The sequence below is a fragment of the Augochlora pura genome, chromosome 4 (assembly GCF_028453695.1).
Source record: "Augochlora pura isolate Apur16 chromosome 4, APUR_v2.2.1, whole genome shotgun sequence".
NCBI lineage: Eukaryota > Metazoa > Arthropoda > Insecta > Hymenoptera > Halictidae > Augochlora > Augochlora pura.
In genome coordinates, this window is record NC_135775.1 from 6,564,462 (window position 1) to 6,588,035 (window position 23,574).

The 23,574-nt window shown below is 42.3% G+C and overlaps 2 protein-coding genes across 7 annotated transcripts; one reads left to right on the forward strand and one right to left on the reverse strand.

Annotated features, from left to right (window-relative positions):
- Positions 1-1,024: 1,024 nt before the first annotated feature.
- On the reverse strand, positions 1,025-23,099 carry LOC144469393 (monocarboxylate transporter 9). Of its 6 annotated transcripts, none has more exons than XM_078179606.1 (11): positions 22,234-23,099; positions 6,396-6,696; positions 6,186-6,329; positions 5,905-6,110; positions 5,608-5,836; positions 5,059-5,486; positions 4,757-4,985; positions 4,512-4,687; positions 4,212-4,434; positions 3,885-4,132; positions 1,025-3,777 (listed from the first exon to the last, which is right to left on the reverse strand). In XM_078179606.1, exons 1-11 carry the CDS (start codon positions 22,324-22,326, stop codon positions 3,628-3,630), a joined length of 2,427 nt encoding a protein of 808 aa, XP_078035732.1. In that variant the 5' UTR covers positions 22,327-23,099; the 3' UTR covers positions 1,025-3,627. The 6 variants fall into 6 exon arrangements, with proteins under 6 accessions (XP_078035732.1, XP_078035731.1, XP_078035735.1 ...); XM_078179605.1 differs by having other exon boundaries at positions 5,059-5,504; XM_078179609.1 differs by lacking the exon at positions 22,234-23,099 and adding an exon at positions 19,590-19,803 and having other exon boundaries at positions 5,059-5,504.
- LOC144469396 (uncharacterized) lies at positions 13,186-16,634 on the forward strand. Its single transcript, XM_078179617.1, has 3 exons — positions 13,186-13,513; positions 13,813-14,086; positions 16,533-16,634. The coding sequence occupies exons 1-3, from the start codon at positions 13,468-13,470 to the stop codon at positions 16,558-16,560; spliced, it is 348 nt and encodes a 115-aa protein (XP_078035743.1). The 5' UTR covers positions 13,186-13,467; the 3' UTR covers positions 16,561-16,634.
- Positions 23,100-23,574: the final 475 nt, after the last annotated feature.

Sequence of the window (23,574 nt, forward strand, 5' to 3'; positions counted from 1 at the left end):
GCGCCTATCGCGCGACAGTTCCTTTCGTTTTGAACAGTTGCGGCGCAGAAAAGCTTACGACCGCGTGTTCGTTTTCAAAATCGCGAAGAATGATCAGAAATTCTTCCTCTGACCGAGCGCCGAAGTCCATTACTGCGGCGGTAATGAACTCTTTAGCGCGATTATGCTTTTAACTCGTCTGCCACCGTTATTTTTAACATGTAATCGCGGTTGAACCTGCGCTTTCGTAATCGGTGATGCGTTCACCGAAAATCAAACTCTTCGAGGGAGCGCGTTATCTATGGCGATCGTATATTTCATTCGAAAATGTTGTACTTGTGGCTACATATTTGTTATTTCGTTGCAGATAAAATTCTGCTATCTTATGGAGTGATGTAATGTTACGTTAACGTCAGTCAGCTGTAGCTCGAGGGAAAACGGAGTTCTGTGTGACCGGTTTGTGAATGCGTTAAGTGAAATTGACCGTTATCTTGTAACACGATTCTAGTCACAATACCCATCGTGAAGAAACAGATTTTGAGAATGTTGATGATAAGGAGAAACAGTGTTACCAGTGGTCTGTGAGGGATTAGAATATTATGCGCGCGCAAAAGAATATTGCGCAGTACGAAAGAGCAAACTCTGAATATTACTTATAGGTATAACAAAAATATTCTGGTAAATAAAGTTTAGTATGTAGGTACATATTCTGTAAATGAAGTGCCTAAATTTACCTACTTGGGTCCAAAACCGTAGGATTAGCAAAATGATCATTAAACATTTAAGTATGATGTCGTAGAGCAATTAGTCCAAGCAGCAATAACGCAGACTGGTTGACGTATTACAATGTTTTATTGCTAATAATTTACTGCGTATTCGTGACTTACATGCGGCGAAAATAATGGTCAAGAAGAACAAGATCAGTCGACGAAAGCCAGACAGAGATGGCGCATACGATCAGACCCCTCTCTGTCGAACACTAGTGCCACGTGGTGGGAACATGGGGAAATCACACACGTAAATAAATAAACAAGTCAACGCAAAGTTTCAGTAATAAAAATTCATAATTCCTCTTCAATTTCAATAAACGTTCACCTAATACATTTGTCCTTCTTTGTACCATAGCATGTAATATATACTTCACGTGTTTTCTGTTTTCTTTCTCATTTAACATATGCACAGGATTAAAGGGTCCATCTGACTGTATTTGGGTTTGTGTGTTTTTGTGTACATGTACGTGTACGTAAGCGTATATCTGTTTTGTTTCTGTGTGGGTATATCAGTGTGTATGTGTCTGTTTTAAAAACGCCTCATACACATATGTATGCCACTATTATGCACACATAACGAACCACACGCTCTTTTTCTCTCTCTTTCTCTCTTTGTAATGTATTCTCACCAGCTAAAAATCCCGTCTGTGCCAACATACATACATATGAAAAAAACATGCGCATGCGAAATGCCACATGAACACGCGCGTCGATAATTATCTCTATGCTCTCTATATTACATATAGTGTGTGTAACTGCAGGACTCGATACGACACGCGTGCACACGTACACGATTTCGGATGAGTAGCATGTGCATACACAGTATGTGTATACGCGTGTTTTTTCGTTATATTTGATTGAAAACCACAAGAAACACGGTTCTCCTGCACAACGATCATTAAGAATAAAAATAAGTGTGTCGTAATAGTTGTACTAAGTAAATATAGTGTAATAGTAATAGTAGTGGTAATAGTGATAGCGGTAGTAGCGATGATAATAGCACTGTTGGTATTCTTTTTTCTTATCGACAGCAACGGTTAGGTTACTCCCTGTTTCCTTCTTTTCTGTTTCTTTTAACTCTTTACATTGCAAAACTGCGTATCGACAATTGATCATTGTAGCTGTTTACCGATACTATCGTATGTACAATGAACATAGAGGTACAACCCCGTATGCCGTTTAACAAGATTTACAAGTACTCCTTTTCGTTTGCTTATACATATGTATTGTTTACTTGTGCGCATAAACATATAAATCTAGATCGGTACGATTTATATATTTATACGGATCATAGGCGTGTATGCGTAAACGTAAATAAACATTACCAAGTACGATCAAACACATGTCTCTTCCCTTCTCTCTCTCCCTCTCTTTCTCTCTACGTACTCGTGATAATCGGTAATTAATTGCAATAGTTACTCGAACGATGAAACTGACACCACAAACTACGCATCGAGCAACGTATATTAGTCGAGAATTAGTTTGTGTTAATTAATATACTCTCATTCTACGTATTCCCGACAGTCAATTCTGATTAACTAAAAGAATTAATTTACACAAACTAGTTGGTGTCAGAAAAGACGTCCTCATCTTCCCTTTCGCGCATCATCGATCAAATAAACGTTCTTCTAGTTTCATTTATTAATATATTAATTAGTCTCTACCTATCATTGTGTTAATTGTCTCATTAACCAATATATTAATACCGGGGGAGCCGAAACGGAATCTCCCCCGTTTAAACAGAAATCATTCTCTAGTTGTCTGATTTCGATAATTCGTTATACACTATTTTACAGTTGCCTACATATTTATTTACAATTCATTCCCGCGAAACAGCGAATTCATCTATCATGTATACGTAACTCTAATCCACATACTGTATCTGTTTTCATTTTCTCCCTCTCTCTCTCTTTCGCCTATATAATATATACATTTGTCGTGTATGCAAGAAAAATATCTCTTTGAATGTAATCAATTGGAATTGTATCTTTGGATTGCGACCAAAAATAGATTTAAGTAACAAGTATTCCGGTATATGTATACATATGTATATACGTGTATTTAAGTGGGTGAGTTTTGTCGATTAAGGATGGTCGATCGTGAAAGACATTGGCCGCGCTTAGAGCTCTACAAAGTTCGATTACCGATGCTTAAACGTAAGAAAACTCAGCAGTGAAACTCGACACACGCACAAAATAGAAAATGCTTCTTCGTTGTTCTCCATACCTAAATCGTACATTAAAAAAATACATAAGCGAACTGGTGTCCTTAACAGTACTAACAGGAGAAGAGAGAAAAAGAGAGCCAGTCGAAAGTCGAAAGTCGAGTTAGGATTGACCATCCTTAATCAGAGTCGTGTATATACATAAATATACATACACGTGGGTATTTATTATTCATCACACGATATCCATGATGAGGATTAATATTTCTCCCGCGATATTACTCGATATGCAAGTGCAAAAGCCTTTTTTTCCAATTTTTCAATATTTTTTTATACTGATCGATTTATACTGATTGAATTAATAAATTCTTCTATCTATCACTCTACTATTGACATAGGCAAATGATCTCTCACCCGATGGTATTTTGTCTTACACCGTTTGTATACGCTTACGCTTATATAATATATGTTCATGTATACGTATTAGTATCATAAAAACAAAAATGAATGAAATACAATTTCAAAAATTCTAAGTACGCCGAGAAAATACCACCGGGCAGTACTCATTATTAATTTGTGCTTAATTCCGTTAAAATGTATAACGAAGAAGTACCTTTTTTCTTTTCTTTTGTCAGACCTTCTCGAAGCAGCAGCCCTATCACAGTGTGGCTCGGAGGTGAAGGCGATTTTCTCTCTCCTTTAAACGGACCAGACTTATAAAACAGACTCTATTTGCTTAATTTCTTTCTCGGGTGGTTCTTGTGGTGACGGCGCAGTTTCCACGATCTCGGGGATATCGTCTTCATCCTCTTCTTCGACATCTTCGTCGATCGGAGTTAATGTATCTCCTGGCGGAGGAAGGGACTGGAACAATTATTCGTTTCGTTCAGTAACGCAACTGCTCCTTGCTTATCACTTTGAGAATTTCAAAAATTGTGGAGGCGATTTAGATGAAACGTTAATGTACATACCTGCGGCTCTGTAAACCGTTTCATCGCTGGCGCCATGAAACTGGTAATAGTGCTTAAGAAGAAGAAGAATCCTGCCATGAAAAATGGGATACGGTAACTATGTGTCGCGTCGTAAACGGCGCCTGCTAAAGGTGAACCAACGATAGCGGCAGCTCCTCTGAATAAAATTAGAAGGCCGAATGCATTCGTTAGCTTTTCCAACCCCAACAGGTCTACCAGGATGATTGATGTCAAAGAAATGTATCCAGCTAAAATGGTAGCAAAATCAAAATAGTATTATCATTCAACTCCTACAATCATTCAAAAGATACGTGTGAAAATACTTACATATAGCTATACCGAAGAAGATGCTCATGACAATGTAAGCTGCATAAGATTCACAAAATGGTGTAGCTGCTACCGAGATCGTTGATATAATTAAACAAATATTATTCAACAGTAAAGAATCCACTTGCGGAAAATCCGCGATGAACCCACAAGCTACTCGACCCACAGTGTTCGTTATGCCGATAATGGACAGTAGAAACGATGCTGAATTCCTTTCAATTCCCTATAAATTATATAGTAAATGTAATTCACACGAATATTCGTATATTACGTAAAATTAGAAAGCAATGTTTAACTTACGTCTAACACTGCAGCATCTACTAAGTACACGAAGGGAACATAGAGGCCAGCCATACCGAATACATTACTGATACCGATCAAAAGAAATACTGGATTCTTTAGTAGAGATACATCCATCATTGTACCCAAAGCCTCTTTAAATGAATCAGGCAATACCAAGCAAGGACATAGTGACTCTAAAAAATTTTCCAGTATTATGGAAAGTTCATAGGTTATTGCAACTCTTTCCTTAATCAATTACTTACGCTGAGCAGCTTTCTCGACGTCGGTATCTTTAAGGTCACCACGGACAGACTTTGATAAAGAGATCACGCTTTGACGGTAATTTGCGAGCGATTTTTGGCTCTGGTACTCTGGTAAATTAACTACGCTTCCACTGTAAAAAATGTCCTTCCTGGACAGAGGTCGAATGATTTGCGGCTTTTCCTTTGGAATACTAGATTTGCTTGTCGTAAAAGTAATGCTCTCACCATCCTGCAGAAGTTTAAAATCATTACAGAATAAAATCTATTTATTGAAGACATATAAAAAATAAATTAAAACGTACATCCACTTCTGCATTATTATTTCGCGAGCCCATTACACTGTTCGTTGAAAGTCTCAGGTGTAAACTTTTTCTAATATCGCCATTCGAATTCAACGTAGTTCTGGAGTTCTTAATCGCACTGAGACTCGGCTTGTACCTTTCGCCCGTACTGGTTTTGCGGATTCTATCAAAGAAGGGCACGGATCCATTCTTGGGTAAGCCTTGAACATGAGTTGTGAAAGCAGGCTGCGAAGCATTCCTAGGGATAACCGGCTTGAACTCGCTGTCAGACTTTTCCGAATCTTTGGTATCATCGATGTTTCTTTTGCTTCTCGACTTAGAGGAAATAGTCTTCAAGTCCATGCTGCCGCTATTACTGGTCGCTCCGCTGGAGGAGTGCTCTTGTATTTTGACTTCCGATATAGTAGGGAGGGTTGGTACCGTTGGAACTGGTGTTAAAGGAGTTCCTTTAATATTATGAGTATTGAATGATATGCATCTTGAAACGATTTATTTGAAACAATTCTTAGATGAGTTCGATCGAGTTAATATTAGCGTGGTTGAGCTTACCAGGCACTAATTGATCTAGATTGAAACTGGAGTGAACGCCGGGATCAACGTTAATAGGCATCTTCATTCTTTTCTCCATGGATCCGTCCGGCAGTTGGACCATGAAAAATGAGCCGGCGATACTACCACGCTCCATTTGGAATCTTTTTTCTTCCGCCATTCTTTGCAACAACGGCTTGACGGACGATGGTTTTGGATATTCTAATGGCCTCATAAGCGCACCAAACACCTACAATTTGTCGATCATTATTATACAATCATTTTTATTCGCCACTGACTTCTTAAGAAGTTACTTACGGCACAGTTTAAAATAAGGCCAGCAAGAATTAAGTTTGCTCCTTTCCAACTATATGTTTCTAATAGCATTGTTGCAAGAGGTGCAAACGCGAATGTGCCAAACCCTGATCCACATACAGCAATGCCTGTAGCTAGAGATCGTTTGGTTTCGAAATAGTAACCCACGCAAACTACTGCTGGTAAATATATTAGACCAAATCCAATTCCTGGAAAAAGCATCGTTAAACAAAACATTCCAAGAATAAATTGTATCACACTATAGTTGAATGAAGCTTACACACCTCCCATAACACCGTAAGTCAACATAAGCATATTTACACTGGATGAAAATGTTGAAAGTATAAATGCAGCTGCGCCTAAAAAACTTCCAGCCATACATACTGCTCTGCAGCCATACTTATTTGTTAAAGCACTGACAACAGGTCCTGGAAAAGATTAAGACATTTTATGTAACTCGAAAGAAATTGCACTTTTAGAACAAAAATACTTACCAGCACTAAGGTACATGCCGGATAACAATGAACCAACCCATGCAGTCTTGCCTTTTCCTTCATCAAAATATGTAACAAACTCTCCCAGAAAAACACCAAATGTATAGGCAATACCATCCACTATCATGTTACACATGAAGGATGCAAATACCACGACCCAGCCATAACCACCGTCAGGTGGAGGTGGCATGTCGTGATGTTCACATAGTGATCCCCCTTCATCGTCTGGAGATGTTTCATCGCCTGGTCCATCAGTACTTGTTAATCTTGCATGCTCTTCCACAGAGTATTCGCTTTCCGTCTGTAAAAAAAACACAGATTAACCTCTCTTTTATAGAAATATGTTTATTATTATCCTCCAATATTAGAGTATTATTTACTACACAAAATAGTTTGAATTAATAGTTTTTCCCAGATACTGTTGCTTCTTAGCATTGATATTTGTGTTTGCCTTGAGTAAAGTAGTGGCAGTTCACCTTGAACAAGGCAAGAAAAAGTGTCCTTTTATGCAGGTGCATAAACACACAAACACATCATAGATCAGTGGACTCTCTAGGAGGAAACCAATTAATTGATTTCCAAGAATTCTTGAAGATTTCAACGAATCACGTGTGTACAAGCAAAGAAACTATGCATTCCTCCTCAATTTATTAATATATTTTGCGCAGTTAAACATAACGAGAATCTTCTAGCAGTATAAAATTAAGGAATAAAATGAATCGACGGAAAACCGTGTTTTGGAAGTTGCTTGTTCAGCGTAATACGAGACTGAACAACAACTCCATAGTATAAGATGATCTCATAACGCAAACGCAAGCAACGGATATTATATGGCCATTGCGGCTTAGCCTCTTCCCTAAGGCTACGTTTATTTAGCGCAACATTCTGCACAGAATCTGATAACGAGGAAACGATATACGCCGCATGGTTAAGTCGTATTTTTGTAACTGAAAAATTTCCGAGGCAATCGATTATAATAAATGTAGCAGAAAATTAATAATTCTCTTTACTCCTCGTTTGCAAAACACATCGCATTGAAAAGAAAGACTCGCGGCGTATTTGCAGACGTTTCGGATTAACGGAGGAGTCCGATCAATGACCTTAAGCGGCGACACATTAGCGAATTAACAAACATATCATGGGCAGAATGTGAAATGCATTCCAATCGAAATAAAACCTCCAATCAAACAGAAATATTTTTGATTGATTGCAAGACAAACGAAATTGATTTTTATTGTAATTAAACGCTTTATGCTTGAATAGAAAATATAGATTTATCAAAACTATACTATCGTTCTTATACTTCTGCACGCGTTCATATATTATATTCACGTTTGACATAATTCCATTTTAACACATAGACATGTGTTAAATACATAAGCAAACATAGCCAGGTCACGATGTACAAAAAAAAATAGCTTTTGCACTAATTTTCTTCATAAAGTATTTTGTAATTCAACCATTTAAACTGCTAACCAGGAATGACGAATTATCTCGTCATTAACAAAATGCTTTTCTAACGCGAACTACAGATTAACACAACCCCAAATTTCCTAGATTATATACGAATATCAAAAACAAACATATTCGTTTCTCATTATCACCGTTTTACGATGTTGTTCACTTTTATTGGTGGAATCCAGATTCGCTGACTCTAGCAGTAAAATCGAAAGAATTGCAAACTGCAATGGGCAAAAAATAATCGTAAGGTATTTCTGTTTTTAAATTGCAAATATTTCACTGTAAACGTGCATTCGTTTATATTTCTTTATGGTTGTGGTTGTCTTTTGAGTCGTAAAGTATGAAGTTGAAAAATAAACATTTCCGTGGTGGATACAAGTTTCATCGGATTACAGAAAAGAAATCTCGTAGAAAATTACTATTCACACAGAAGACTAAACATTTCTCAAAACGGATATCGAAAGTGTTATCTTACAAAACACCGAGTTTATGGTGCAGAAAGTAAATTATACACACGATTGAGGTAATTTTGTAAAAATTGTTACGTTGCGTTAAATTGAACTCCAGGTTTTGATTTATTTCGTGTAGGGCAAAAATGAAACTTCTTTTTTATTTATCACCTTTGTTCGTACAGAAACAATATCTAGCATTGCAAAATTGTTCTGAAGATGCGAGATATCTCCTACATGCCAACGGAGGGGTTAAACCATTCGTTTATTAATCGAAGAGATTCTACTTTCGTCTACGATGTTAAATCAGACACAAATGATGACATACTTGCATTCACAACGAGCCTGACGAGCGAACTCGTCCGTCGCTTTTGGGGAACAAGCTCCCGGTAAACAGGTTAAAAGTGATTCACTGTGTATTTGAATATCCTGGCCGACAGTGACTTGGCCGAATGGTAGGAAGGTCAACGCGATCAGCTGATCCGCTGTCATTAGAATCGGTAAGGTGTGCGCCACCTAACGTGAAGGCGAAAGAACCTCGACCAGATGTATTGTTTTCGACCTTGTTTTCCGTGGCGGTCGGCGTCGTATTCGCAACGGATGCAAATCGCGAACAAAGGTGACGCAGTGTTGCACGAAGTGTACTGCTACTGGGAGAGCGAAAGAAAGAGGGAGATAGATCGTAAGAGACAAAGGAGGAGATCGAGCAAGAAACCGAGATGAATATAGGCACGCAGAGAGAGAGAAGTGTGTGCACACGGCGTGCGACTCCTGTGCCCGTTTCGTAGATCGGCTGCGACTCCTACGAAAGTGTAAATTACGCCCCGACTGTCAAGGCTGAGTCACGTGACGCGGCCAAGCGAATGAGATCACCGGAGGATGAAAGTCGAGGGGCGCGTACGGTACGCGCGACGCGCACGCACGTTATATGCAAGCATGCATGCAGGCAAGCATGCACGGCAGAGCACGCGGTTACCAAATAAACACGAAACTTCGTAACGTACCGTGCTGATCTTTCGCACGCGACGCGAGCCGTACCCGCTGTACTGCGACTTGTTGAGCGACACGCGCGACATTCTACGATCGCCTTAATGTCACACTCTCCGCGCTCGTTCACGACGTGCGTCGGCCTCCAACACACAACCGTGCACAAAGTTCTATTTTCGTTGAAGTGCGCGCAGCTGCGCGCCGCTACGTGCGATCTTCCTCCTCGTTATTTTATCCCGTAACGTTTCCTACGCTACCGTTCGTCGCACGAGCGCACCTCAAACTGCCCCTGTGCGATATTGCCAGGAGGTGGGAACAGTATCTCAGTCATCGAAATCCGCTGCCATGTCCTCTCTCGAACTCGCGCGCCCCGTGACAGGTTCTAACGTGCTCGCATTGCGCGGATCGCGTGGCGATTTACGGAGACAACGAAACAACGAGTCGCTACGTTCTTACACGGGCACAACACTGGTTAACACGGTTTCTGTCGTATGTTCTATGGATATTATAGTTTGCACACACACGACGCGCGTTCCAGATCAGGTCTACGACGAAATCCAGTCGGATAGGACGTGCTCGGACGTACTCGGACGAAGCGACACTGCGCACCTCGGGAAACAATACGGCACGCGCGAATTGTCATGACAACTTCGCCGACAGAGAAGCTGGCGGCCAATGCTGCGATCATGCACAAGCTTCGGTTTCCTGCGTACCACTGCGCGGATATTCTATTTATATGCGAATACAATCGTGTTATAGCGTTCCACCTCGAACATCCGTGAACAAAGTAACTTTGTTCAGGCGTTACGCGTGCTACGTCCTTTCCTCTGTCATCGTGTGTCCGAGCGATTACTCGTTGCACGGCGTGCCGTGTTTCTGTCAATAACACTGATTTGACGGTTGACGGGTGAACGTGAGGCGAGCAAGAGCAAGCGCACGCTTTTCGTCTCCGTGTATTGTATTTCGGTGGTTAATCACGCTCGGATTCTAGGTGAATCCGACGGCACAGAAAGGACCGAGCTCCCGTCTGGCCTCTCGACAAGGATTTTAACCTCTCGACGAACAAAAGGAGCTTCATCCAACGAGAGAGCGCGGAGCCCTCGTTGAAGCGGGACTGATCGCCTGTGCGCGAAAAGTTAACCTATAAATGCGAGGCGTCGCACACGCGTCCCCACCCTGTCACAGTTACGTGGCGCGACAGCCAGACGACAAGATACGACTCCGTCCTCGTTCATGGCGATGATCGACACCTTGGATTTTACGGCTACGACAACGATGACTTTTTACGCGCATTCTTCCGAGAGAAGGCACAGGTGAAAATCGAACGTGTACGAACGCCCAGAACACGGCGACGTTATCGATCTCTCGCAGTTAACGACCGTTTCGAAAGTTCCGTGGTGCATGCACCGGGGCCTCTCGATGCTATGCGATCCCATTGCAATGATTAGTACACGGTATGAACGGGTTACGTAAACGAACGCTGTGAGGTGTTAAGAAGCTCAAATCATGATGTAAACAATCCGACGAATTAGAAACGATCGCCGGCTGTCGCAGAACTCTGGTTCGGCCCTTTCTCCCTCCAGCCTGCCGATTCGAATTGTCAACATTCGATACCGTACGAAAGTATGAAAACTTCAATTTTCAATTTTGAATCTACTGTATAAATTCTTATCACGTAACAATATTTATTACTATTTCATTACATAATTATGTATTTACCTAATCCTGCTATAATTTATTCATCCAAATTCAGTGCAGAGAGGAAGTGCTGCGCCTATACCACGTGATTTCCTGTTGAGGCATTATGGGCTATGTTTTCAAAATAGGTAGACCCAATTTAAAACAGTTAAAGGAGGAAGAGTGTAGAGTTTATGCCATGTAATAAAGCCCATATTTTATCATTGACGAATATACGATTAGTAACAGTTTCTTTTGCAGTAGGCAAACAGCCTGAGCGGAAAATGCAGCTTACATATGATTGACTTGTTATATATTAAAAAATAAAAATAGTACGAGCTGTATTGTCCTTGGAATAGTAAAATTTATTCTCGAAATGCTGAATGTGTCGTTTCTGAAGGGTTGAGCGTACTTCAAGAATGAACGTCGATGAATCAGAACGGTAAAAGTCACTATTTTGTAATTATCTGATACGTGTAGAAGTAGAAAAAGTAATGGCGCACGTGGTCACAGATTAGACCAAGCGCGTCTTCAACAAAAAATTGCACTAATCACGCGAGTCGGACGATAAACAACTATATATTATACGTAATATTCCGACAAGACTTGTTCGTAATCGAAACGTGAGACAATGAACGAAAGTGCACCGTATGTTTCGCACGTTTCGAAAACTCGAACTGGGGCTTCGTAGACAAAGGAGTACAAAAATAAATGGCTCCGTGACATTGCGTTCCATGCAATGCCAAAGACCTTCTCGTTGGCCGTTTCCATCTATCATATGAGTTGACCGTATTATTTCGAGAGTCATTATCGAGTCCAGCGAAATGACGGATCATAAAAGAATTGGGAACTGTAAACTGCGCCATGTTTATCGAACTGGCGGATCCCTTAACCAGGGCCGCAGGAACTGTACAATTTCTTTATGCTATATTTAAAAATATTGATAGGTCTATGCATATTTGGCTCCGAATGTTCGCGTCTTATTTAATTATTATATGGACTTTTAATATGAACTCTAAAAATATAACAGCTCAATAGATCATTTAATGTTGATATTTATTGAATTGATAAATTAAAATAAACTTTACTGTGTATCATTAGAAACATTTTGGGGTGGAATGGTGTACTTGAATGTTTGAATAATTATATCTAGACTGCTGCAGATAACATACTTTTATAGCAAAAACGAGTAGGAGAATTTTAAAACAGTAGAAAGATTGTAAGAATGTAAAAGTATTGATATAATATTCTAGAGTTATTAAAATTAGGAAGAGTTACTTATATTTACATTATGTAATTGTTGCTTTCAGGATGAATGAATCTGCAAAAGTAATTTACCCTACAATGGACTTGAAATTACGTATGCTATGTCCGTATAATATACTCATGTAGAACTATTAATCTTTTACTAATTATTGCTCCAACAATTGCAAAATAGAGGTGGATTTGAGTCAAAATGTACTCATATACAGTTCGCTCGAAGCTTGACTAAAAAGCTCTCACTTTTCAATATACCTGGAACGATAAATTATACTTTATCAGTTTGACGCATTTCGAGCCTCATAATGAGCCCCTATCCGGTCTCAGCAGATATCAGGGACTGTTATCCTTTTCGAGCCTCCGAAGGTGTTTACTCTCAAGGTACGGGACACGGATCAGTGTCATTCGTATATGATTCACGTTGACCGGCACAGTAGCTCGGGTCGTCGTAGTTATTTACTCTGTTCTTCGTAAGAAGACGCAGTCACGGTAGCTGCCCACCCCACTCCAATCGGACTTGCAACATAGTGGAGCGCGGATAGCCAATACGATCAGGAGCGTACTCCAGCTTGTATTTTTTTTTCTAAAAGCAACCCGTAACGAGCCAGCAGCAATAAACTTACGGTGAATGTTTCGGCGTAAGCCATAGTTGATGTTAGCCGTTGTTAACCGCTGTTAGCCGCCTCTAGAGTGATATCGAGTGTGGAGAAGAGGAGACGAGCCCACCTCGAGACCGCACAGACAGACCAGTTTATGCAATTTTTAGAGCAAACCGTTTCGAAACGTTACCTCACTGTGCAAATATTTGCTGGCACCGGTCGTACTTCACCAATGAAAGTGACAGTTCCCACAACGACGGTATTATCAACTGGCTGCGAGGATGTCACGTTCAAGATCGAACGGTCAAATTCGAAACAAGGGACGGGTGTCCGTGTACCAGAAACCGGTCATATCCTACCATGACCGACAGCCGACACGATAATAACCGAGAGACCCGATGCTTCCACCGACATGAAATTGATCTTGCACGCGAGCTTACCGAAATATCGTATTATCAAGATTAGAGGGTACACGGAACCGTACGGCTAATCGATAGTCATTGTACAACGAGAATCGACGACGATCTGTAGCGTTGCTGGTGCACAGGTCGGGCAGAATTATGGAAACACTAGTACTCGTGTTTTGGGTTCACAAGGTGTGTGAACCCAACTGTTTTAGAGCAGCGTTCAACATTGGTAATGAACTTTATGAACGAAAAGGACAACGACCGTTCAACGTGGCATGGTACAATTTATGCTAAGACGCATTTATAAAATACAATACAGGGTCACTTTAATAGGTAAGAGTGACACATGCGTCTTATATCGCCATGTTGCATTCGTAATTGTCTGAGGAATGGCTTTGCATCATTCTTGTAATGACAATTCGAAAATCGCGATTCTGAGTTGAAAGGAAACACTGTATGCATCCGGAAAGTATGAAATAATGAACGCTATTTGACTCTCTTACGTTATTATTGAGATACAGATATATTAATTGTTATATTTTCATGATAAATTTTACAATTGCATCTACCCTTACAGTTAACAAAAATATCTCTCACATGGAACATCCGAACGGCTCGCCACGTATAGTATTTACCAGCAGATTTGAAAGAAGAGAAAATATGAACCAGCAAGGGCGTAGAACATGGAATGTTTTAAGTGCGCGAGGTGTTTCCACGATTTTGTCCGACCCCTGTAGATCGATGCGGGGGTTGCCGGAAGACCGAACGGCAGGAAAACATTCTGAGGACGATCTTGAAGGCGAGCACGCACAGCGGAAACACTCTCGGAAGAGATCTGCACACGAGAATAGGTAATAAAGACGACGACGACCACGATCGTAGAAGAAGAGATATAGCACGCTCGAGACTGGTACCACTGCAAAACTGGTAGCACTCGTGAGCACGCGAGCACTGTTGTGCTGCGACGCGCTTGTTCCACGATGCTCTTGTGTCGGACGACGCTTATGAATTAATTAGATAATAACCAGCGACAATTAGAGCTGAAGGCACGAGCGCAATGAAAACACCATCTGCTTCTCATCGGCCGCGGAAAAATTAACGGTCGAGCCAGGGAACTGTATATACTCTGAACCGAGCCAATTCGCAGTAATTGACGAAACGCTGCTGCTGCTGCTCTGGCGGCGATGGTCTCTCCGTCGCAGAACAAGGAAACATTGTTCGAATGATATCTCGGATTCGTGGGCGTCTTACGATGCATTCTCTTTAGTTTTTGTCTTAAACGATATTCCACTCCACGTGGACTTTTACCGTAATTTGTATTGTAATCTCTTTGTACGCCAAATTGAAAGTGAATCACGTCCAGCTACCACAAAATTAGAGAAAAATCAAAGTATTTTACTCGTAGATCGTAAAAAAATTGACGCCAAAAATTGCAGGTGTGGAGAAGTAAGCAAGTTTTCAAAGCGGACTCCGCGACAACCAGTTTTATTTTATGTTAATTTGGTGGAGTTGGTTGAGTTGGTAGATGGTAATCGATTTTGCTTTGCTGCATTGGAAACACGAGACAGAGGATTACCTAAGCCTTCGAACAGTTACATCAACACACATTCAACAATTATTAGTTTAAAGTTGCTCGGTAATCCACTTAGCGTTAAGTAACTGTAAATCATCGCACTGGTTTGTTAGTGAAACAAGTTTTCAGAGTAGCTTGACTTTTCCGTAAAATTTGTATGTGACACCTTGTATGTGTGTACTTTAAATTTTGCAATGGTCATCATTGTTCAATTCCAGTAATAGATTGTATTATCAATTTCCATATAGAATGTGTATTGTACATGCAGATATTGACCTCCATTGTGTTTTAAAGTTCAACGGAAGAAAGAAATTATTCTTCCTATAGTAAATAGTTTGCGATTTGTATGCATTTATGGCAAAAATGAATAAGCAAAATTCAAAATAATAATTAAGGATATCGATTATTTTCAATTTATTAAAATTATGACAATTTGATAATGATAGTAAAATACATTTGGAGAGTAAAATACTATTAATGTTAAAATACTAAAAATTGTAAATCAACTTTATATCAACAGATCAGAATTGTTGTCGTAGCTTAATAGACTTTTCCAATAAAAATTCTACGAATCCTGTCTGAACGTGATTCTAGCGAAGATTATGTTATTGAGTTGATTTACGTAGACTATTAGGCGTGTAGAAGATTCAATGATAAAATAGATTGAAGTGAACATCAGCAATATAGAAGTTTAATGATCTAATATATTCGTTCAAGCCTTCTATTTTGTAACAGTAAGGCTATTTGTGAAAAATCAATATGAAAGAAAAATTCTGAGGTCCAAAGAACTGAATAACACGAACTTTTAAAAAATTAAAAAATCCGTGTCGATAGATATGTAATCCTTCGGTGTCAAAAACGATACGTCGATCGGACAGATCGCAAGTTTACAATTTTCGCGAGCCCAGTGATCATACTTTTTGACGTGCGGACGGGAACCATAATGGCCGCTGATCGCAGCGTTCCCTTTCGGTTTTCGCCGGCGTACAATAATCGAGCATCTGGTTCTCATCTTGGCGGAAGCGTCAGCGGGCAGCGACGCATTGGAATGACTCAGAAAACACAAACGATCCGCCGCGGCGATATTTTCCTGAATCGCAGTGGGGCCATTGTTTACGACGAAACGGAGGCTAGCATCTCGTCGGCGCTGTCCCAGTTTGCTTAGGACCGCGAGAGATACTAAGCCAGCCAGCGATAAACGGCAACGATGCACAGAAAGGAAGAGCAACGTTCCCTGGCAGTTTTCGATGAATCACAAATCGTTATTCACTTTCGCATGCATGCGCCGCGATTATCATAGCAACCACGATGAATTATCTTTGACGATACCGGCCGGCGCGTTTTCTTTGCTGAGCGCAACTGTTGCGACGCGCCCCCGATATCCGGTCGAAACCGCCTCGGCGATCGAAACGTCTCTACTTATCCGGAGCTCGATCAAATTTTGTCCCATCGCGTCGCGCTACGCCATATTTCTTCCATCCGCGATACTTAACCCATTTTTTCGAAGCGAGCCCCTCTCGGACGTTCGAGTGTACACTTCAACCGAAAGATACAACGATAAAGACCTACAACGGTTCACGATTGAGACTCCGTGGCGAACTTCTTCGGATGGCGAACTAGCAGATCATCGGTTACTATTCCCACGAATCGCAACCGCGAACAAACGAAAGAGCAGCAGAACTTCAATTAAATATAGACATACAATGTTTGTCTTCTTCTTCCAGGAAGTTGTTACCGAGCAGGAAGTTCTAATCATTGTGGCTGTAAAGCTTTATTTCTCCTCTTGATGAGTTTGTTATGCTCAAATAAGACGGTCTAACAAAATTTCGCAATTCTTCCGGCGACTAGAAGCAAAATTTTGAAATTGCAACGCCGAAGCGATAATGGTGAAAGCGAGGATTAAACGGCGACCACGGCGCTGGTATCGGGGCTAATCGGGCTCGATCGGTCCGAGGGAATTATGAAAATTTACTGGTGGCCAATCGTGGATGATTAATCGAGTATTTGTTTTAGCATTATCGTCGAGGAACGGTCGTGGCCAGGTTCATCGATCCCAGCCAATTAAGCGTCGTCCGTTCGAAAGACGGGTACACCCGAATATGTCGAGGCCAATAATTGCCTTGCGTCATTTCTATAAAGCAAACGGGACAAAGAAAGGGAGAGAAAGAGAAACAAAGAGGGGAACGGCTCTCGAAAATAGGTAATTGTAAGAGAACACGTAGAACGTCGTTGTTTGCGTGCTTTAACTTCGGCTGACCGGCCAGCCCGCGGGATAAGAGAAATACCTGGCATCGATACAGAACGATAACGAATTCAACAAACACTCAAAAGATAAGGCGTATGCTCGCGCGTAATAAAGTACATCTTAATCCGGAGCCTCGGTACGAATCCATTGTAAAACTGGCACGTGATACGGCAACGCAAGAACCATATGTAACCAGACGATAGAATACGCCGCTCCAGGATTCCTTGATCGAACGCGTCACTGCATTCCGAGAGAAGAAACATGAATTTTCATCCGCGAGATTGAAACCACGAAAATCCCGGTGTAATCTGCATAGGTCGGAGCGGTTTCGTAATCCGGAATGATCTCTGATCTTTGGATATTTCTCGATATTGTTATTCAAACTCGCTTCACTTACAAGCAAAACATTTACGTCAATTTTCTTTGACAGATATTTATAATCTCTGAATTATAATTTTAGACTAATTGTAACTGTTACATTCTACTGCATTTTCAAAAATATGATCGAATGGTTGAAAGAGTTCTATGCAAGAAACACAGTGTTTTAGAAGTAGTAACATGCTAATGATACGTTCAATTCATTATGTAATACCAGTTAGAAAGTAGCTGCAATATTTACATCGTACTTTTATTACAGCAGTTTATCGAACATTAAAATTCTAATATTGTAACATCATCACTGAAATGTAGATTTATGGATCTATGATCAAATTGAATAGTTGATACACAAGAACGGTACAGACATCGCAATAATGTGAGACTGGGTATTACATTTTCAATCTACTACAGTAGATTGTATCTTGAGTAGAATCATACGGACCCGCAATCTAATCACCACTTTCTTCCATTAACCTCTCTACATTGAACATTTTGACACCTAAGTGGCTCAATTCTCTGTGCGAGACTCTTTAAACCTACCCAATATCCTAGAGCGGATTGTCTGCCATTTTCTACTCCTAGACACTATGAAGTATTAAGCTACGAATATCTGGTTAGACCGGTGTTAGCGACTTTTAAGAATGGGGACGAAAGCGTAAAACTGGGCGTCAATGAGCCAATATGACCGGGTGCCGGGCGCGGAGCATCCCATTATCAGCTGCTCCGTCGGCCCGGCAACACGTAGGCCACTTTCACTCGCGCGTCTCGCGATTAATCCGATCGTATCGCGCGTTTTCTTATTTACCTTGAGATTCCGCGTTAGCCGGCGGTAACCGGCATCCCCGTGTCACGTGAGGATCCGCGAACGACATGGACGCGCGTCGTTGACGGAATTTTTGATCGTCACACGGAAAAATATTACGCTCGCTCGAACACAACGGATTCATGGAAAAACACGCCCACTAATCGGCTGCAGTCGCTTTGCCGTCGATACCGGTCTAATTATGTGCTAACTCGACTCGAACGCGAAACTGTCGTCTGGCTCGCGGCTGCGAAACACGTGGTACCAGCTGTTCCGCGGCGTTTCTTTCTTCCCTTCGAATTTCGCCGGTTCGCCGGTGTTAACGGCGATAACAATCGGTGGACATCGTATATGATAATTGTTCGGAATTTGATTAGGGAAACTCCCGATCGATTCAACGAAATCTGGGGACTATGGTTTTTCTGGTGACCCTGTAAGACCGCGTGGTCTACAGAGAGAATTAATTCAAAATTGGCCGGCGAACAGTTTTCTATCAAACAGATTGAAAAATGGCTCAATCCTGACGGATTTCAGTTATTGAGTAATCGATGGACGACAGAAAATCATAGATGATAAGTAGAATTATTTATTAGAATTAGATTAAAATAAAGAGACAACAAAAAATAAATAAAAATTAAAATATAAGATAATAAAATAGAGATTAACTTAACAGAGTTCGTTAATTCTCCCAATGTTTTCACTGTTTCATAAATAAATCAATGCATAAATAGATAAATAATTCGAAGCCGATTCTCTTTTGTACACGTACTGTCCAGATCAACGGACTGCATCGTTTCTCTGCATGTAACTTTATCAGATCGCGTGTTTATCGGACGAGAAACTTGCGGATCGAGGCAGAATGCGGCGACAGATGTTGCGGAACACGTTGGAGACGTCGAAGAACGATATCAACTGAGTTGAGCCTTACTTCCAATGATTCGACTAGCAACGCTCGATAGAACAGGGTCCCCGGTTCTTTCGCGAAGTGAACTAAAATCCAACGACAATAAAAGGAAAATACTGCACACACGATATCATATTCTGAGGCAACAAGGCGTGATAGCAACGTTCGACTATCTGAGTGAAGATGATAGTATACATAACCGACAGACGTCGCAGGGTATACCGGAGACGTGGAAGTATGATATATCCTGAAGTGTTGGTACGAATCGAAGGTTGCACTCAGTGAATCGCCTATCACGTTATCGACGCCTGATCGAACGCAACTTTCAACTATTAGGAAAGCCCGATGATAGCAACCCTAAGGACAGCAACCCCATTCACGAAAAGGGTTCGCGTTTCCGTGAAGAATGTCGAAGGGTCCGACGGCGATAGAAGATAAAAAGTAGCACATACCTTGTTCTTAGGCGACATGGCGCGACCGAGGATGGCGACGACAGATCTGAGTGAAGATGATGGTGTTCACCCTGTCGGTGAACGTGCGACCGTATGAGAGGGTGGAAGCGAGATGGGGACCCGCGCCACCTGAGTGGACAGCGTCCAGCAACGGCACGGAAGAACGAGCGATATGAAAATGCGCGCTGCTGAACCACCGGCTGACTTATCGCGTCGCGGACTCCGACGTCCATCCGATTCCCCACTCCATTGAATCTCCATCTCACTCCATTTCCCTTGGCGAGTCTTCTCCCGTATGTCCTATCATCTCATTTTGCTTTATAGTCGGACTCCCTCTTTTGTTCTCCCTCTCTCTGCACAGCGGCGTTTAGCTCGATCTCTTTTCCCCTCTATCTCTCTTTGTTCCTATCGCGACGCGTGCTACCAAAGACTAGCCATCTTCCTTCCGCTACAGATTTCCAAGCGGGCATTAGTCACACGAGAAGCCGCACAGACACCGCCGAACAAAAGCGATCTATCGATAGGTACAAAGTTCTAACAGCTCGCGGTTCACGACGTTACAAGCCCGCGCATGATATCGTTAAGCGGATGGTGATCTGCCAGCACGGTGGTCTCGAACATGTATTTAACGAAGGGTAACGAAGCCTCTGTTTATCGGTTTCTAGCAGTAATCGGTGTTGCGGAGACCGTAGAGTACCTGGAGTTCTAAAACATTTCGAGCGATTGGAGAACACGTGGGGCGAAGCGTGGTAACGGACGCGCTACAACGTCATTGGTCTTTGACTGCGAACCGCCGTGAACGTTACAGTTTTGTGATTTTTCTATGCGATGATTCAGAGCTTCGATAGGATACGGTAGCATTTTTAAACTAATTTTGTACGTTGTTATCTATCTATTTATTAATGGATGTCTGAGAATCTGTTGATATAAATATAATTCGTGTATCCGCACATTGTATTAACTTGTGAATCTGTTTATTAGCAAACGAAGATTTGTTACTTAATCAGATAGCCGTCATTTTCTTTAAAAAAAAAAGCAGAATCTAAATGTGAAAATGTATGTCCCTTAGATAATAAAAATCGAGAACACGTGTCGAAATTTTTGCGATAGTTAAGCCGAGCTGTACAGCTAAGAAATTAAACAAGAAAAATGTCAGACGAACAATTGTTTATCCAGAAATGGGACTGCGTCGATAGGAAGCATGATTCAGGCGACCGCAGCGTGCACGCCACGCGCCGGACTGTTCGATTCCTAGAATCCGACTGCTCGAAATCCTGGAAAGCTGCGGGAGTGGGGGCAGTACCCTTGGAAAAGCGTTTGAAAGCCGGCCAATTATCGCCGCGATCAGTCGTTTCTTCAAGTTACACTATCCGGCAGACGCGATGGAAAGTGTTCGAGGGGCGTCGTTTCTGTTTTACGACGAAAATAGAGTAGTGAACCGTTGCGGCGTTTGGATCCTTCCACGCACTGATTCGTTGGATAACGCCGACCTCGAATTCGGTCTACTATACACCTATCTTCCGGTTTACCAGCGGGAAATCGGGGCCGCTCGATAACCGTGGATGGTATCGGTACCATAAGTAGAAACTAGGCGATATGAATGCACCCTATCCGGGACATGTTCGACGCCGTAAGTTCAGAGGTGAAGCCACAGGCGTTCTTGAATGGGAAAACGAGAGGAATCGGCGTACAATCATTTCGAATTCCTCTTAGGGCCAACGGTGAAGCGGAAGCCCTTGAAGGACGGATCCAAAGATTAGGGAGATGGACCTTGGAAAGGATGAGACCCCCCGTTTTCGTTTTGTTTGCGATTCAAGCACGGATCGAAAGAGTTATAGAACGTAATCAAGAGTGTTTAAAAAAGAATCTGTTCACTTCGTAAGTTTCGATAAGAATAGACGAACACAAATTTTAGTTAGATTGGTGCTTATGAAATTTCAAGATAAAAGTATTTCTGGCTGATCCAATTCTTGCTTAATACTAAAATCGATATCTTCAATGATTACTATAGGCTATTTTTCGATACCAGAACCAAGAACGTCTATAGTCTTAATAATTGTCCAGACTACCTATGTACGTTGTAGCAGCAGGATGGGTATCTAAAATGACTATTTGCGTATTCTCTTTCATCGAGAAGCAGACGGTAACAAGAAGAGGCCGTCTGAGTTGCATCGAAAATTTTTTATTTTTATTATTAAGCATTCTGTAGCAAATGAAAATTTATCTTTCACTCTTTCAGGATTTCCATAATAACGCTCTTGAATATCGAACATGGGTTGACCCAGAGACTGACAAACCATTTAACTTATTTGAACTATATACTAGTCAAAAACATCTCCCAATCGAGGATTAACCTTTTGCAATTGAATGTCGACATATTGAAAATCTTCTTTCAAAATTTGCAGACATATAGTTTGATCATGTACATAAGAAAATATCAGGATGTCTAGTAGTTAAGTCTTCGATACGTAATTTAGTTTTCTGAGAAAAATGCGTTTAACATTTTGAAAAATCCTCCTCCGCGATGAGTTGAAACGATAATTTGTGAAGCACGTTACTAGCGTTTCCAAAAATGCTACGGTTGAAATTCGGATGAAACTGTGACAGTCTCTTCGTTGAAGTTGAACGTAAAGAGCGAACTTACGATGTTATTGGCCATGGACTTGGTGTGTATCTGCAGGCCATCGTCGTCACCGATCTGGTCGCCGATCTGTTCGCGGCTACTGGCGGGGCCCATGTCGGCGCCGCGGCGCCTGTCCGGTTTTAGGTTTGCACTGTCAGAAATCCGTGAAGAGACCGGGGACAGGCAAAGGGACCCCGGTATGTAAGATCGACGGCGACCACCAGAAGAGCGGGATGGACGCCTGCTCCTTCGGGCGGTCTAGTGCGGCCCGTGTCCGCCTTGAAAGTTCTCCATCGACGTGGTAACAGGGTATCCTGGAAGTTATAGCTGCTCGACAACAGCTTCTTCCGGGCGTTTCCTCTCAGTCCATCGGTGCCGCGATACCACCACCGCACAGTAGCGAAACCGGAACGATCCAACCCCCCCGGCTTATATCGTGGGATGTCCTCTTCGCGGTTGGACGTCGCTCGTGCGTCACCGGTCCCTGTTCAGTGCCCCGATGTCTCACTCGGCGAGTCCGCGACACGACCGCCACCACGTCCACCGAATTCCGTTGGGCCCCGACGAGGACGAAGCGACGATAACGACGTCGGGGTGGACGCGTCTTGACACCCCGTGCACCGGCTTGTCAGGACTCGTTCGAACCCTCTTTGTTCCACCCTTATCGGCGATGATACCCGCTCGCTTCTCGGTCCTTTTTCCCCGTTCACGATTCAGCCTTCCGGGTGAAGGCAGACGCGAAAATCCTGTCGAGAAGAATTTTCTCGTAGACGATCCCGCCGCGGGTGGGTAGCGCCGCGGCGCCCCGGGATCAATAAAACGACCGCCCGGCCGTCGCCTTTCCTAGGTCCTGCCTGCCTGCCTGCCGTGATCTCCCGTTTGCTCGACGCCGGACGTCGCGACGCGTACCCTCCCCCGTCTCCTCAACCCCTCCCGCCAGGCAACCCCCCACTCGCATAAGCGGCTCGGAAACGAAGGGTTGCATCGGGCAGGCGCGATCTCTCGTCGCGCACGCCCCCTCGCGGTCTATCCCCACGAGCCTGCGCAGGTCGATTATCGACGCGATTCCTCCGCGTCGGTATTACCATGCGTCTATAACTATCCCTGACTATCCCTCCAACCGTCCTTCATCCTTCCACCTCCTCTTCCTCTTCTTCTTCCACTTCCTCTCTCTCTTCCTTCTCCTTCCAACCGCGCCGTTCATTTACGATTCTGTTTGTCTCTGTATTGCGGAATAATGAAACAGCCCGACACCGGTTCACACCTCGCTGCCTCTATCGATGCCGACCTGGTTGATTAAAAACATACCGAACCCCTGCGTGATACCACACGATGCCCTTTCCAACGTACTTCCGCCATGGT